This window comes from Phyllobates terribilis, unplaced genomic scaffold (genome assembly GCF_046119375.1).
Source record: "Phyllobates terribilis strain yellow unplaced genomic scaffold, ASM4611937v1 Scaffold_8__6_contigs__length_399053987, whole genome shotgun sequence".
NCBI lineage: Eukaryota > Metazoa > Chordata > Amphibia > Anura > Dendrobatidae > Phyllobates > Phyllobates terribilis.
In genome coordinates, this window is record NW_027362768.1 from 82,570,070 (window position 1) to 82,588,494 (window position 18,425).

Consider the following 18,425-nt stretch of genomic DNA (forward strand, 5'->3'; position numbering starts at 1 on the left):
TCCCCTGCACGTCACAGGGTCCTGTGACGTGCACTGTGCTCCCTGACTTACCGGGCATGCTCAAAGAGCCGCTCACATAGAGCGCGCTTTGCTTCATCCTGGCCCCGTCTACCTGTGCTCTGCGCCGCAGGGTTCTATTGCGCAGGTGCCGGGGAGTCATTGTCACTTTCCTGCGCCTGCGCAATAGAAACCTGCGGCGCAGAGCACAGGCAGATGGGGCCGGGAGGAAGCAAAGCGCGCTCTATGTGAGCTCTATGTGAGGGGTGCTTTGCGCATGCCCGGGAAGTCAGGGAGCACAGTGCAGGTCACAGGGCCCTGTGACGTGCAGGGGAGGGAATAAGATAACTAAGCATATAGGCGCGGATTTGGGGGAATAATAAGCACATAGGAGGGCATTGCTCGGCATCCCTCGGACACAAAACCTGAACAAAATAGAATTGATTAAAGTGCTTTTCTCTGCAATCAGACCTCTACTATGAGCCATACAGGTATGTATAGATTTACTTTTCTATACCCTGTATGCCCATAGTAGAGGTCTGATAAAGAGAATCTGTCACCACTTTGGAGTTAAGTGTCCAACATGGATTGCTTCTAAACTGTTAACCTGAAATCAATCAAATTAGCTTCATTCTGGAATGAAGCAAAATCACTGCAGTTTCTCCTTGCTCTAGTTAATCCTCCAACTGGAATTGCCTTCAGAACATGAGGAGGATGGAAACTGTCTACATGTAAAATAGTGTTCCCTGAATAGGGCTTTATGAAAGTTTTTGTATGAAGAGGGCATTATTTTCTCCTATTAGTTTCAAATCTAAGAATGTTATTTTAATTTTATCTGTGGAGCATGTAAAACGCAAATTAAACTCATTATTGTTTAGATAGGATAAAAACTTTGGAATATCATTGGTTTTACCACCCCAGACAATTAAAAAATCATCAATGAATCTGGTGTAAATAATGATACAGGAACAGAAAGGATTGTGGACACTATATATGAAGCATTCCTCCCACCACGCCATTACTAAATTCGCTACTAAAGGGGAGAATTTAGCCCCCATGGAAACTCCCATTATTTTGAAGAATTTTTTTTTTTATTAAACATAAAATAATTGTGAGTTAACAAAGAAACTCAAAACAGATTTAATAAAAGACTGAAAATCAGGAGAATAAGGGCTGAATTTAAATACATGATGATCAACTGCAGAAATGGCTATGTGGTGGGGGATACTTGTATATAGTGCCACTACATCGCACGTAAGCCAAGACCAATTAATATTCTTAAGCCTCTCACCCAGCCAAACCAGAACTCACACTTTGCATTGATGAGGGGCAATACCCCAAAACACAGTGTCTGCAAATTGAGTTTCTGGTTCTGGCTTATATCCTAAGTCATGTGACAAGGCTCGTTAAAGGGTCGATATTGACTTTTAGGATTGCTACTTCCAGTAGGTGGCACTAGAGTTCTAGCCATCTTCCTCTCTGAAGAGACAATTTGCATATGTAAAGGCTGGAAAGTTGTGAGATATGATCTTCTGTGACTCCGACAATTATTTAATTTTTTGGGGGGGAGGGATTGGGGGGCCCAATTAGAACTTCTACTATGGGGCCCCATGATTTCTATGTACGCCCCTGATAAAAGTCCCAAACCGACCTATCAATGTGGTCTCAGCATGTACACTTCATGTTGCCACATAAACTGGCATGCTAAACCAGTAGCATGCCAGTTTCTACAACTTCCCTTGGGATCAATTATAATAATAATAATAATAATAGTTTATTTTTATAGCGCCAACATATTCCGCAGCACTTTACAAATTTTAGGGGGGACTTATACAGACAATACAGAATAAGCATATCTCATATCGAACGGAGTGAGGGCCCTGCTCGCGAGCTTACAGTCTATGAGGAAGTGGGGGAGACACAAAAGGTAAAAAGTACATATATTGTATAATGCAGCCTTGATATACTGAATAGGATAAATAATAATACATGGACTGGTCGCCAGCCAGTATGTGTGCAGTCCTGACAGAGGCTTTTATGTGCATGGTTGGTTTGAACCCGAAGTTGAAGAAGATTTTAATATGGGGGAAAGCTGGGATGGACAGAGTGTGTTTAGGTGATACGCCAGTCTAAAGAAATGTGTTTTTAGGGTTCGCTTGAAACTGTGGGTATTGGGAATTAATCGAACTGTCCTGGGTAGTGCATTCCAGAGAATTGGCGCAGCACGCGAGAAATCTTGGAGACGGGAGTGGGAAGTTCGGATTATGGAGGATTTTAGTTTCAAGTCATTTGCAGAACGGAGGGCACGTGTAGGGTGGTAGACTGAGACAAGGGAGGAGATGTAGGGGGGTACTGAAGCATGGAGCGCTTTGTGGGTAAGCGTGATAAGTTTAAAACGAACTCTATATTGGATGGGCAACCAATGCAATGACTGGCACAGGGAAGAGGCATCTGAGTAGCGGTTGGCGAGGAATATGATCCTGGCTGCTGCGTTCAGGACGGATTGGAGAGGGGAGAGTTTAGTAAGAGGGAGACCGATTAGTAGAGCGTTGCAATAGTCAAGACGAGAATGAATAAGAGCGACAGTAAGCGTTTTTGCCGAGTCAAAGGTGAGAAAAGTCCTGATTCTTGAGATGTTTTTGAGGTGTAGATGACATGAACGAGCGAGTGATTTGATGTGAGGAGTGAAAGAAAGATCTGAATCAAAAATGACCCCAAGACAGCGGGCTTGTAGCTGGGGAGTAATGGTTGAGCCACAAACGGAGATAGCAATATCGGGCACAGGTAGATTAATGGAGGGAGGAAAGACGAGTAGTTCAGTTTTTGACAGATTCAGTTTTAGGTAGAGGGAGGACATAATGTTAGACACAGCAGAAAGACAATCACTGGTCTTTTGTAGTAATGCAGGGGTGATGTCCGGAGCAGAGGTGTATAATTGGGTGTCATCAGCATAGAGATGGTACTGAAAACCGAATCTACTGATTGTTTGTCCAATAGGAGCGGTGTATAAGGAGAAAAGAAGGGGGCCTAGGACTGATCCTTGAGGAACCCCGACAGTAAGAGGAAGTAGGGAGGAGGAGGAGCCGGCAAAAGACACAGAGAAGGAGCGGTCAGAGAGATAAGAGGAGAACCAGGAGAGAACCGTGTCCTTGAGGCCAATAAGTGTATTGTATCGTATCGTACAGCGTTAGTATCGCTTTTTACAATACAGTGAATAAAACTCTATTGAGGACTGAAAACCTGTACGGGCAGTGACACTTCGCTCACTGTGACCTACGTTTAGCTGCTGGTCATTCTCAATCAGTGCTGGTAGCCCCCGGGCAGCGTACTTCCCATCCGCCACATTGCAGGTCAGGTGCCACAGGGCTCTGTCCAGGAGCCACGCCGGCTTCAGGTGGGGGGAGTTCACCAGGTTGTATCCACACTCCGGGTGCTGCTGGATCCATTTGCTGTTAGAAGCTGGTGACAAATGGAGGGAAATCAGGGCGGGTACACTTTGTAATGGATATGGAAAAAAATCCAAATATCTGGATTTCTACCAACAACGTGCAATCTTAGGTGTAATAATTATTATGCAATGATGATTGAATGAAGCTGATCCAGCAGCAAAAGCGAGAGCTGAGAAATAAGAGCCTCATCACAGTGATCACAATGAGGAACGCTCTCTGGATGAGAAAGGACATAGTGATTTACCTGTTCGTCCATGCAGGAGATCACTCCTAGATTTATTTATTTTACTCTCTTATGTAGCGCCATTAATCCAACAGCGCTTTACATACATCATCACTGTCCCTATTGGGGCTCACAATCTACATTCCCCATCAGTATGTCTTTGAAATGTTGGAGGAAACAGGAGAACCTGGAGGAAACCCAGGCAAACAAGGAGAGAACATACAAACTCCTTGCAGATGTTGTCCTTGGTGGGATTTCAACGCAGGACCCCAGCGCTTCAAGGCTGCAGTGCTAACCACTGAGCCACCGTGCTGTGCACAGGATGAGTATTGAGCCATCTATAGATGTATCTCATCATTTATCTGTATGACATCTGTATTTATCTGCGTGTAAAACTACCTCTCGACTAGTGATCAACTTTTGGGGCCCTTAAAGTACATGCAGCAATTCCACAAGTTTCAGATGTAAATGCACAGAAAAATGTACAATAATATAAAAATGGAAACTCCAGAGTATTCCGTATTAAATTATTCATTTCTGATTCCCTAGCGTATAATTTTTTTCTCTGGTTTTTGATAAGTGTTAACCCTTTGAGTAGAATATAAAGTGAACCTATCTCCTCATTTTGGCCCTGTGAACCACTGCTACACACCCCAAAATATCATTGAAAAAAAACACTTCTAATCCTTTGATGCACGATAAATTAATTTCCGGCTGCCAGTTACGTGCTGGATCCCGGAACAGTGGAGCTTCAGAGCCAGGAATACTGCCCTCCGGGGTTTAATTGATGGGCTGCACACTGCTCAAAGTCTCCTGCAGAAATCTCACACATGCTCGCTGACTGCCAGCTTTCTACAGTGAGCTAAGTCACTTCGCACTGTGTTCAGTTCAACAATCAAACCCTGGTGGGCATAATTACGGGCTCTGAAGACAGTACCGGGATCCAGAACATTCCACTTAACATGCTTAAAGGGGTTTTCTCACGAATAAAAGTTCATTTTAATCAATAGATCTTGGAATGATAATAACTTCCATAATTGAATGTATTTAAATAAAATGTTCCTGTGCTGAGATAATCTTATAAATGTGCCCCTGCTGTGTACTGTGTAATGTCTGTGTCTGACCGTACAGGAACATGGTCTGATCATACCACAGCTCCTGGGCAGGGGAGGAATCAAAAGAGTATACAGACATTACAGCATGGGATCACAAATGATTCTTTCTTTTGGAGTAAAACATTGTTTAAAAACACAGGGAAATGTTTTATCTCACAAAAAGAATCAGCTGTGATCCCCTGCTGTAATGTCTGTATACTCTTTTTCTTCCTCCCCTGCCCAGGAGATGTGGTATGATCAGACCATGTTCCTGTACGGTCAGACACAGCCATTACACAGTACACAGCAGGGGCACATTTATAAGATTATCTCAGCACAGGAACATTTTATTTAAACATCCAATTGTGAAAGTTATTATTATTCCAAGATCTATGATTACAATGAACTTTTGTTTGTGGGAAAACCCCTTTAAGTCAGTAATTTAAGTTTTTTTCACTAACAATTGGGGGCATTTAGCATTATAGCAACATGATGGGGGACATAGGTTAGAATAACTTACATGGTACTGGGGGCGGTTTAGAAGGCCAAAATAATGAGACAGGTTCAGCTCAAACTAGGGCTATGTGTCAGAATTGTGGCTGTAAACAGTAGCAGATATTGTCACTGGAAATATGAAGAAATCCGGCACCAAAGCAATATGTTCCAAAGCTTTATTCCAAAAAGTTCGTAGATATAAAAACACAGGCCAACATTTTTTGGAGGTGGAGGGCTTAATCCAGCAAGGTCCCAGGACACTGGTTTACACGTTTCAAGGCTATATGTGCCCCGTAATCATAACCTAGCTGTATGGCTGTGGCATGGGGATTTTAAACTAGCCGGGCAAACATGTCCCGCCTCCCTTGTCACATGACTTACAAAACCACTGTATCAAACACATTTTAAAATGCCAATACAAAACACATATACAAGTTTAAAAACAAATTACAATATTGTAACAAGGTGCTATAAATGTGATTCGTGAACAGATCTAATAGAATAGAATCAAATCCGAGCATTTATTCAGGCCGGTGGGGTGGGCGGTCTCCATCATCAGAATCCAGTAGGTTTCCCGACTCAGGAGTTTCTGTCTCCAAGCCCCCCCTCTCCTAGGCTTATTCACTCTTTCTATGTCAAAGAATTGGAAACCCCTCAGATCTTCTCCATGTACTTGAAAAAAATGCTTGGATACATCGGATGGATTAGAGGCTTCACCGTTCACTGAATCACGAAGATTTCATTAATACGCTGTCGCAATTTCCTCGTAGTGCAGCCTATGTATGAGAGATTACAGACATTGCAGGTAATTATATAAATGACACTAGATGGTGGCCCGATTCTAATGCATCGGGTATTCTAGAATAGGTATGCGGCCGACCGGGTGCAATTAGCAAAACTGTGTTTAAATTTGGCGCCAAAATCGCTGATTGGTCGCGTTCGGCAACCGCGACCAATCAGCAAAGCAGTGTTTAAATTTGGCGGCAATATCGATGATTGGTTTCGGGCGGCGGCCACGACCAATCAGCGAACCGTGTTAGTGAGGACTGGAGAGCGTGTTTAAATTTGGCACCAAAATCGCTGATTAGTCGCGACCAATCAGCAGAGCGTTGTTTAAATTTGGCGCCAATACTGCTGACTGGTCGCGGCCGCCGACCGCGACCAATCAGCAGAGCGATGCAGAGCGGGGTTTAAATTTGGCGCCAAAATCGCTGATTGGTCGCCGGCCGCGACCAAACAGCAGAGCGTTGTTTAAATTTGGCGCCAAAATCGCTGATTGGTTGAGGCCGGCGACCGCGACCAATCAGCAGAGCGTTGTTTAAATTTGGCGCCAATCTCGCTGATTGGTCGCGGATGGCGGCCGCAACCAATCAGCAGTGCGGTGTTTAAATTTGGCACCAAAATCGCTGATTAGTCGCGACCAATCAGCAGAGCGTTGTTTAAATTTGGCGCCAACACTGCTGACTGGTCGCGGCCGCCGACCGCGACCAATCAGCAGAGCGATGCAGAGCGGGGTTTAAATTTGGCGCCAAAATCGCTGATTGGTCGCCGGCCGCGACCAAACAGCAGAGCGTTGTTTAAATTTGGCGCCAAAATCGCTGATTGGTCGAGGCCGGCGACCGCGACCAATCAGCAGAGCGTTGTTTAAATTTGGCGCCAATCTCGCTGATTGGTCGCGGATGGCGGCCGCAACCAATCAGCAGTGCGGTGTTTAAATTTGGCACCAAAATCGCTGATTAGTCGCGACCGCGACAATCATCAAAGAGGTGTTTAAATTTGGCGACAATAGTGCTGATTGGTTGCGGCCGGCGACCGCGAAAAATCAGCAGAGCGATGCAGAGCGGGGTTTAAATTTGGCGCCAAAATCGCTGATTGGTCGCGGCCGGTGGTTGCGACCAATCAGCAGAGTGAGATTTAAATTTGGCGCCAATACTGCTGATTGTTCGTGGCTGGCGGCCGCGACCAATCAGCAGAGCAGGGTTTAAATTTGGCACCAATAATGCTGATGGGTCGCGGCCGGCGACCGCGACCAATCAGCAGAGCGGGGTTTACATTTGGCCCCAATGCTGCTGATTGGTCGCGGCCGGCGACCGTGACCAATCAGCAGAGAGTTGTTTAAATTTGGCACAAAAAACGCAGATTGGTCGCGGCCGGTGGTTGCGACCAATCAGCAGAGTGAGGTTTAAATTTGGCGCCAATACTGCTGACTGGTCACGGCCGACAACCGCGACCAATCAGCAGAGCGGTGTTTAAATTTTGCGCCAATACTGCTGATTGATCTCGGCCAGCGACCGCGATCAATCAGCAGAGCGTTGCTTAAATTTGGCACCAATCTCGTTGATTGGTCGCGGCTGGAGTCCGCAACCAATCAGCAGAGCGTTGTTTAAATTTGGCGCCAATCTCGCTGATTGGACGCGTCCAATCAGCACAGCAGTGTTTAAATGTGGCGGCAAGATCGGTGATTGGTCGCGGCCGCTATTTAAATGTGGCGCCCAAATCGGTGATTGGTTGCGGGCAGCGGCCGTGACCAATCAGCAGAGCGTTGCTTAACTTTAGCGCCAAGATCACTGATTGGTCAGGTGTGGAGAGCGCGACCAATCAGCGAATCGTATTGGTGAGGAGCGGGGAGCGGAATCGTATTAGTGAGGACCGGGGAGCGCCGCTGCCTGTGCGGCTACTTCCGCTGCGAGAACCCGGGACATGAGCGGGCGCTCGGAGCAGAAGTATCCCGACCCGCAGCGCCGCTCCCCGGTCCTCCCTTCACACCCTAGCCGCTGATGTCCCCACAGTATCCGCATGGTGTTACAAAGGTCCGGACATTTGTGTTAAAAATCGCTGATTGGTCGCTGGCGCTGCTCGCGACCAATCACCGATTTGGGCGCCAAATTTAAATATCGGCCGCGACCAATCACCGATCTTGGCTCCACATTTAAACACCACTGTGCTGATTGGTCGCCGACGCTGGGCGCGACCAATCACCGATTTTGGTGCCACATTTAAATTTAAATAGCGGCCGCGACCAATTGGATGTCAGCGCCGCTCCCCGGTCCTCCCTTCACACCCTAGCCGCTGATGTCCCCACAGTATCCGCATGGTGTTACAAAGATCCGGACATTTGTGTTAAAAATCGCTGATTGGTCGCTGGCGCTGGCCGCGACCAATCACCGATCTTGGCGGCAAATTCAAACACCGCCGTGCTGATTGGTCGCCGACGCTGTGCGCGACCAATCACCGATTTTGGCGGCACATTTAAATAGCGTCCGCGACCAATCAGTACAGCGGTGTTTAAATGTGGAGCCAAGATCGGTGATTGGTCGCGGCCGATATTTAAATTTGGCGCCCAAATCGGTGATTGGTCGCGGGCAGCGCCAGCGACCAATCACCGATTTTTAACACAAATGTCCGGACCTTTGTAACACCATGCGGATACTGTGGGGACATCAGCGGCTAGGGTGTGAAGGGAGGACCAGGGAGCGGCGCTGCGGGTCGGGATACTTCTGCTCCGAGCGCCCGCTCATGTCCCGGGTTCTCGCAGCGGAAGTATCCGCACAGGCAGCGCTGCTGACATCCATGCGGCTAGGGCGTGAAGGGAGGACCAGGGAGCGGCGCTGACATCCAATTGGTCGCGGCCGCTATTTAAATCTGCCGCACAAATCGGTGATTGGTCGCCGACTTGGCCCGCGACCAATCACTGATCTTGCGGCCAAAGTTAAACACTACTGTGCTGATTGGTCGTGGATGCTGCCCGCGACCAATCACCGATTTGGGCGCCAAATTTAAATATCGGCCGCGACCAATCACCGATCTTGGCTCCACATTTAAACACCGCTGTGCTGATTGGTCGCAGACGCTGGGCGCGACCAATCACCGATTTTGGCGCCACATTTAAATAGCGTCCGCGACCAATCCGCACAGCGGTGTTTAAATGTGGAGCCAAGATCGGTGATTGGTCGCGGCCGATATTTGAATGTGGCGCCCAGATCGGTGATTGGTCGCGGGCAGCGTCCGCGACCAATCAGCACCGTAGTGTTTAACTTTTGCGGGAAGATCCGTGATTGGTCGTGGGCCAAGACTGCGACCAATCACCGATTTGTGCGGCACTTTTAAATAGCGTCCGCGACCAATTGGATGTCAGCGCCGATCCCCGGTCCTCCCTTCACGCCTTAGCCGCATGGATGTCAGCGCCGCTGCCTGTCCGGATACTTCCGCTCCGAGAACCCAGGACATGAGCGGGCGCTCGGAGCAGAAGTATCCCGCCCCGCAGCGCCGCTCCCCGGTCCTGCCTTCACACCCTAGCCGCTGATGTCCCCACAGTATCCGCATGGTGTTACAAAGGTCCGGACATTTGTGTTAAAAATCGCTGATTGGTCGCTGGCGCTGCCCGCGACCAATCACCGATTTGGGCGCCAAATTTAAATATCGGCCGCGACCAATCACCGATCTTGGCTCCACATTTAAACACCGCTGTGCTGATTGGTCGCGGCCGATATTTAAATTTGGCGCCCAAATAGGTGATTGGTCGCGGATACTGTGGGGACATCAGTGGCTAGGTTGTGAAGGGAGGACCGGGGAGCGGCGCTGCGAGTCCGGATACTTCTGCTGCGAGCGCCTGCTCATGTCCCGGGTTCTTGCAGCGGAAGTATCCGCACAGGCAGCGCCGCTGACATCCAATTGGTCGCGGACGCTATTTAAAAGTGCCGCACAAATCGGTGATTGGTCGCTGTCTTGGCCCACGACCAATCACGGATCTTGCCGCAAAAGTTAAACACTACGGTGCTGATTGGTCGCGGACGCTGACCACGACCAATCACCGATTTGGGCGCCAAATTTAAATATCGGCCGCGACCAATCACCGATTTGGGCGCCAAATTTAAATATCGGCCGCGACCAATCACCGATCTTGGCTCCACATTTAAACACCGCTGTGGTGATTGGTCGCGGCCGATATTTAAATGTGGCGCCCAAATCGGTGATTGGTCGCGGGCAGCGTCGGCGACCAATCAGCACAGTGGTGTTTAAGTTTTGCGCTAAGATCAGTGATTGGTCGGGTCTGAAGACCGCGACCAATCATCGAATCGTCTTGGTGAGGACCGGGGAGCGGCGCTGCCTGTGCGGCTACTTCCGCTGCGAGAACCCGGGACATAGCGGGCGCTCGCAGCAGAAGTATCCCGACCCGCAGCGCTGGTCCCCGGTCCTCCCTTCCGCATGGAGGTCAGCGACGCCGGCGGTCCTTCCGCTGCTACCGGCCGGGAGATGAGCGCCTCACGCCGCTCATCTCCCGGCTGCATCTCCGTCCCGCAGATGGGTCCGGCGGTCGGGTTCCTTCTGCTGTTGCCGGCCGGGAGATGAGCGCCTCGCGCCGGTCATCTCCCGGCTGCATCGCCGCTCAGCTCCGTCCCGCAGATGAGCCGCTAACGGCCGCCATCTTTTTTTTGAAATCCCCCGGCGCTGATTGGCCGCTGCCGGACCAATGAGCGACGCGGGATTTCCTGGACAGACAGACACACAGACAGACGGGATCAGACGATTATATATATAGATATGAGCAACTGCAGTGGATAAAATTCTGAATTTTAAACATTTCTGGTTTCGCTATTTTCTGAAATTGTTTAGTATTCACTGCATATCTACATGTACCACACCTATTATTACCACATTTAAAAAACCCTTGTAGATAGCCATGTTCTGTTTCCCAAACCTGTCATCAGCAGACTTGGTGATAAAAGATTGGACAAATTACTTATGGGTCAATCTATGGGGGTTATGACTGAAAAAGAGGCAGAGTATGTATATGTAAGTGAACCGGTTGTCCCTATTTTCCACTCGGTACCTAAACTGCATAAGGGGAGGTTCCCCCCCACCCATGAGACCTATTGTCTCTGGGATAGGGTCTTATAGTGAACATTTGTCCGAATGGGTGGACTCTCTCTTGCAGCCAGTGGTACAAATTTGTCCAGGCTATATAAAGGATACAAATCACTTGTTAACCCTTTTGGAACAGGTTGTATGGGAGGAAAACTACACAAGGGTTGCATGTGATATTGAATCCTTTTATTCTTGTATTCCACATGCCTTGGGAATAAAAGCAGTCTCTGAGATGTTGCAGAAATATTCGAATTATTCCCCGGACTTGATTTCGTTTGTTTGTTTGGCACTTGACTTCCTATTAAGCCATAACTATTTTCTGTATGATAATAAATATTTTTTACAATGCCGGAGTGCCTCAATGGGCGCAAAATTTTCTCAGTCTTTTGCTAATTTGTTCGTTTCTTGGTGGGAAGAGTCAAGTATTTTTTCAGCTGACAACCCTTTCCAGTCCAGTATATCACATTATGCTAGATATATGGACGATATCATCATTTTGTGGTCCACAGACGTTGCTAATGTTCCCCAATTTATGGAATATGTTAATGTCAACAATTGCAATCTTTTTTTTACTTACAGGTGCAGTAAGGCAGAGATTAGTTTTTTGGATTTAAAAATTTCTGCAAATGTATCTGATGGTAAAGTAAAAACATCGACTTTTCGTAAGGAAACCATGGGAAATACTATCCTCAGAGCTGACTCTTGTCATCCAAGACACGTAAGGGTTAATATTCCAAGGGGTGAGATGTATAGATCTAAAAGAAAGAATGTTATATCCAGGAGAGAAATGATATCTGCAGTAGACTCAAAAAAAGAGGTTATCAGGACTGGTCTCTTACCAGAGCAATTAAATCAGTGGAAAAAATTCCCCGGTTAGATATGGTGGGCAAGTGTAAAAATCAGCAGAGACAGAAAAAAAATAAAAAGCCGGTATTTGAAACAACATACAGTAAGGAATATAGTCAGATTGAATCAATTATTAAAAAATATTTGCCAATGTTAAAAAGTGACCAAATCCTAGATAACATTCTGAAGGAAGGCTGCTTATTTTCAACTAGGAAAGCTCCAACTTTGTCCAATCTTTTATCACCAAGTCTGCTGATGACAGGTTTGGGAAATAGAACATGGCTATCTACAAGGGTTTTTTTTTAATGTGGTAATAATAGGTGTGGTACATGTAGATATGCAGTGAATACTAAACAATTTCAGAAAATAGCGTAACCAGAAATGTTTAAAATTCAGAATTTTGTCCACTGCAGTAGCTCATATGTCATTTATATAATTACCTGCAATGTCTGTAATCTCTCATACATAGGCTGCACTACGAGGAAATTGCGACAGCGTATTAATGAAATCTTCGTGATTCAGTGAACGGTGAAGCCTCTAATCCATCCGATGTATCCAAGCATTTTTTTCAAGTACATGGAGGAGATCTGAGGGGTTTCCAATTCTTTGACATAGAAAGAGTGAATAAGCCTAGGAGAGGGGGGGCTTGGAGACAGAAACTCCTGAGTCGGGAAACCTACTGGATTCTGATGATGGAGACCGCCCACCCCACCGGCCTGAATAAACGCTCGGATTTGATTCTATTCTATTAGATCTGTTCACGAATCACATTTATAGCACCTTGTCACACTATTGTAATTTGTTTTTAAACTTGTATATGTGTTTTGTATTGGCATTTTAAAATGTGTTTGATACAGTGGTTTTGTAAGTCATGTGACAAGGGAGGCGGGACATGTTTGCCCGGCTAGCCATACAGCTAGGTTATGATTAAGGGGCACATATAGCCCTGAAACGCGTAAACCAGTGTCCTGGGACCTTGCTGGATTAAGCCCTCCACCTCCAAAAAATGTTGGCCTGTGTTTTTATACCTACGAACTTTTTGGAATAAAGCTTTGGAACATATTGCTTTGGTGCCGGACTTCTTCATATTTCTATTGGACTCTTTGGGATTGCAGCCAGGCACAAAGGGACAGGTGAGCAGGAAAAGAAAACTTTTTTACTTAAGATATTGTCACTGCCCTCATTTGAGAAAAATGGGTGTCTTTTTTATGCCATTCTTGACATTTTTTTTCATAAAGGTAGGATTAGTGGAAGGATCAGGGCCTCTCTCCTCCCACAAAATATTAATTAATTTATGCTGGAATTGCCATAGATCAGTGGTGGGAAACCTTTTTTCTGCCAAGGGCCATTTAGATATGTATATCATTATTCATGGGCCATACAAAATTACCAATATCAACTTGAAAATTATCCTGCTGTATTTGGTCAAAGATTTAACTCCACCCTAATGTGATGACTGAAGCTGCTTCTCTTTGGTGCGGCTGCGATGTTAGCTGGTAATGATGATGTTGCTACTTGTAACTGCTTTTCCAGGTTTACACTGGTCTGGAGCGTAGTGGACTCTTTGCGATATTAACTTTTGTAAAGAACTCATAGTAGTAAGTTGTTCCGATCACAGATGTATATTACACTGCAGGTCTCCTTACAGGGGGAAATTCATCACTGTTCACGTTACATTTATAGAACTCAAGCAGTGGGAGATCTGCAGTATATACATCAAATACACACGTGGTCAAAATTGTTAGTACCCCTCGTTTAACGAAAGAAAACCCCACAATGGTCACAGAAATAACTTGAATCTGACAAAAGTAATAATAAATTAAAAATCTATGAAAATGAACAAATGAAAGTCAGACATTGCTTTTCAACCCTGCTTCCACAGAATTAAAAAAAATAAATAAATTCATGATATAGGACTGGACAGAAATGATGGTTCTTCTTAACTTAATATTTTGAACAACTATTTGAGACAATCACTGCAATCAAATGATTCCTGTAACTGTCAATGAGACTTCTGCACCTCTCGACAGGTATTTTGGCCGACTCCTCATGAGCAAACTGCTCCAGTTGTCTCGTGTTTGAAGGTTGCCTTTTCCAGACGGCATGTTTCAGCTCTTTCCAAAGATGCTCAATAGGATTTAGGTCGGGGCTCATAGAAGCCACTTCAGAATAGTCCAATGTTTTCCTCTTAGCCATTCTTGGGTGTTTTTAGCTGTGTGTTTTGGGTCATTATCCTGTTGCAAGACCCATGACCTGCGACTAAGACCAAGCTTTCTGACACTGGGCAGCACATTTCTCTCTAGAATTCCTTGATAGTCTTGAGATTTCATTGTACCCTGCACAGATTCAAGACCCCCTGTGCCAGATGCAGCAAAGCAGCCCCAGAACATAACAGAGCCTCCTCCATGTTTCACAGTAGGGACAGTGTTCTTTTCTTGATATGCTTCATTTTTCTGTCTGTGAACATAGGGCTGATGTGCCTTGCCAAAAACTTCCATTTTTGTCTCATCTGTCCATAGAACATTCTCCCAGAAGCTTTGTGGCTTGTCAACATGTAGTTTGGCAAATTTCAGTCTGTTTTTTTACGATTTTTTTTCAATAATGGTGTTCTCCTTGGTCGTCTCCCATGAAGTCCACTTTGGATCAAACAACGACAGATGGTGCGATCTGACACTGATGTTCCTTGAGCTTGAAGTTCACCTTTAATCTCTTTAGAAGTTATCCTGGGCTCTTTTGTTACCATTTGTATTATAGGTCTCTTTGATTTGTCATAAATTTTCCTCCTGCAGCCACTTCCAGGGAGGTTGGCTACAGTCCCATGGATCTTAAATTTCTGAATAATATGTGCAACTGTAGTCACAGGAACATCAAGCTGCTTGGAGATGGTCTTATAACCTTTACTTTTAACATGCTTGTCTATAATTTTCTTTCTAATCTCCTGAGACAACTCTTTCCTTTGCTTCCTCTGGTCCATGTTGAGTGTGGTATACACCATGTCACCAAACAGCACAGTGAGTATCTGTAGCCCTATATACAGGCCCTCTGACTGATTACAAGATTGTAGACACCTGTGATGCTAATTAGTGGACACAACTTGATTTAACATGTCCCTTTTGTCACATTATTTTCAGGGGTACCATCATTTTTGTCCAGGCCTTTTTCATGAGTTTAATTTTTTTTTAATTCTGTGGAAGCAGGGTTGAAAAGCAATGTCTGACTTTCATTTGTTCATTTTCATAGATTTTTAATTTATTATTACTTTTGTCAGATTCAAGTTATTTCTGTGACCATTGTGGGTTTTTCTTTCATTAAACAAGGGGTACCAACAATTTTGACCACGTGTGTAGGAGACACCGAGACTTCTGTGTATACATCACATAGGAGACACTAAGACTGCTGTGTATACATTATATAGGATATAATGAGACTGTAGTATAGACATCACATAGGAGACACTGAGACTACTCTTTATACATCACATAGGATACACTGAGACTGTTGTATATAAATCACAAAGGATACACTGAGACTGCTGTGTATACATCACATAGGAGACACCGAGACTGCTGTATATAAATGACATAGGAGACACCAAAACTGTTGTATACACCACATAGCAGTCACCGAGACTGCTGTATATACATCATATAGAAGTCACTGAGACTGCTGTATATACATCACATAGGATACACTGAGATTGCTGCATATACATCACATAGAAGACACAGAGACTGTTGTGTATACACCATATGAGACACAGAGACTGCTGAATATACATCACGTAGGAGACACAGAGACTGCTGAATATATATTAAGTAGTAGACACTGAGACCGCATAATATACCAAACACACAAGACTGCGGTATATGTATAGCATAGGAGATACAGAGTCTGCTGTATATACATCACATAGGAGACATCGGGGCTTGAGCATATACATCACATAGAAGACACTGGGGCTGAAGTATATACAATAGGAGACACTAGGGTTGCAGCATATATATCAGAGGAGACACCGGGGCTGGAGCACATATAACAGGAGACATTGGAGCTGGAGCATACACATCACATAGGAGACACTGGGGCTGCCACTGCTATCTTCATCTGTGGAACGAGAGCGTATCACACGCTAAGTCTGCCCCAAACTACGTCCAGACCAGCATCAGGACGTAATCCTTCAATGCATGCGCTGCAGTGTTCAATAGTGAACACTACATGCATGTGCTCTGTCTGTATTGTCTTTTGCTTCCTCCCCTGCCCAGGAGCTGTGGTATGTTCCGTACACGGTCAGACACAGACAATTTTTAAAATGAACTTTTGTTTGTGGGAAAACCCCTTTAAGCTGCCTGTGGGCCGGAGGTTCCCCATCCCTGCCACAGATGATGTTGAGCCATTATCAAAGTTATACAGGAATTTAACAATGGATGTATATACAAAAAGAGAGTCTTTGGCGGAACACGACATTACTCTACAGTACATATTTTACTTATTTATTTACTCGCTTATATAGCGCCATTAATTCCACAGCACTTTACAGACAATATCATCACTGTCCCCATTACCCACGATCTAAATTCCCTATCAGTATATCTTTGGAGTGTGGGAGAAAAGCAGAGAACCCAGAACAATTCAGGAACAGCGGATGGTTAGGGGTTGCGGGGGTGAGATGAGGACGACGGCCGTTTCGCGCACCAAACTGCACTACTACAGGTCCAATGGACCGTCCCGTAGAAGCACAGTTTGGTGCGTCAAACGGCCATCGTCCTCATCACACCCCCACACCCCCTAGCCATCCGCTGTTCCTGAAATGTCCAGTCTGGATTAAAGGACTCTGTTTCAGCAACTGTTGGTGAGTGCTGTCTTTCTGCTCTAATCTCATTTGTGATAAATAGCTTTTGCTTCTGACGAGCACCTCCTGTATGCAGCGCGCCGGTTAGGTTCTGTACTCCGGTAAGAGGTTACAGATTGTAAGGCTGAAGAGGAGACATGGTGCCGCTTTACTCCCTTGTAAGAACCCAGAGTAAACCCCCACAAACATGAGGAGAACATACAAGCTCCTTGCAGATGTTGTCCTTGTTGGGATTTGAACCCAGAACTCCAGTGCTACCAGGCTGCAGTGCTAACCACTGAGCCATTGTGCTGCCTGTAGGGCCAAGTTCACTGTGTCCCCATCCCCTATCTCTAATTACTTATACTAATTAAATCTTGGTGAGGTGTTAGATTTTGCTCTATACTAAAGTCTTAGAAAGCTGATGGCACCTGATGTGCAAGTGCCAGCCCTGCCCTGCAGTCTTACCCGTGTGGTTATAGACCACATCAGTGATGCTCAGCAAATTCCATTCCGTCCTCATCTTCTCCACCAGTCTCCCAACATCACTCCAGTTATAGGTTTTCCCCGCTCTGGAGAAGTCTGGATTTAGTTGTAGCTGATCAGCCAATGAATAACAAGACCGAGAAGTTCCCAGGGTCTGCAGGGGTGTAATATGCACCATATTGTAGCCTACAAAATAAAAAAATATATCAACTAAACTGATAATGGAGAAGATCTCCAATGCCATGAAGAACACTTGCAGACCATGAGCATCAATAATGAGCAGTGTCAGTGATTGGTGTTACCTGACTCCTTGGCTACTCTCAGTCTGTCCTCCCACTCATCAAACGGCCCCAGGCATTTGGAGAGGAAAGTCTGAATCGTGATGCAATCCAAGGCAAGAACTCGGTTATCAGCTCCAACCCTCAGTACCGGATTCACCACAATGTATCCTTCACCGCTCTTCTGTTTCCTGTAGCAGAAACAAATACAACTGTGAGAACAGCTATTTGGAGACAGTATAGTATATGAGGTACAGATATCAAAGCCAATAATATATAAATGCCACACTTGGTTGGACATAGTGGAACATTGTGCTATACTGTTAGTTAGTACTATAAATAGTATAGTTAATATGATAATGGCTATTCTTTGTATAAATCATCCATCAATATCAGATCATCAGGGTCCGGTATCACACGATATAGAGTCACAACATCACAGCTCCAAACACTGTTTAGTGGTCATGCTCAAATATTGCAGTTTACAGCACCATGACAGCTATGACAGATCCAGTTCTGAACAGATTCCAGCAAATCAGCCAAAAGAGCATGCCATTAAATAAAAAATAAAATATATATATATATATGTCATTGGCAGCTAAAACCTATCTAAGCTTTGCTTTGCAGAATAGCAACTGGACAGGTCCTCAATGGGAGATATGTGTCACCGAGGTGGTTGGCCTCGGTGATGTAAAGCCAAGAAAGCAGGCCCCATCACAATTAATGCTCAGAGGTTTTTTTTAGGAGGGTAACAAGGGTTGGCATTTTTAGGAGTAGTCAGAAAGAGATGGGCGGGATATCTCCACCCCGGTAGTTGAATGGCCTATTTAAAGCAGCTCAGCTGCTTCATTCTTGGTCTTTGTG

General features: G+C 45.5%; 1 protein-coding gene across 5 annotated transcripts in view; it reads right to left on the minus strand.

The window, feature by feature from the left end:
- AGL (amylo-alpha-1,6-glucosidase and 4-alpha-glucanotransferase) overlaps positions 1 to 18,425 on the minus strand; it is a 162,962-nt gene that overhangs the window by 83,397 nt on the left and 61,140 nt on the right. For all 5 annotated transcript variants that reach the window (XM_073643068.1, XM_073643070.1, XM_073643067.1 and 2 more), the window contains 3 exons: positions 17,586 to 17,752; positions 17,266 to 17,469; positions 3,275 to 3,456 (listed from right to left, as the gene is read on the minus strand). In XM_073643068.1, coding sequence (XP_073499169.1) covers positions 3,275 to 3,456; positions 17,266 to 17,469; positions 17,586 to 17,752 — 553 coding nt within the window. The remainder of the gene's footprint in view (positions 1 to 3,274; positions 3,457 to 17,265; positions 17,470 to 17,585; positions 17,753 to 18,425) is intronic.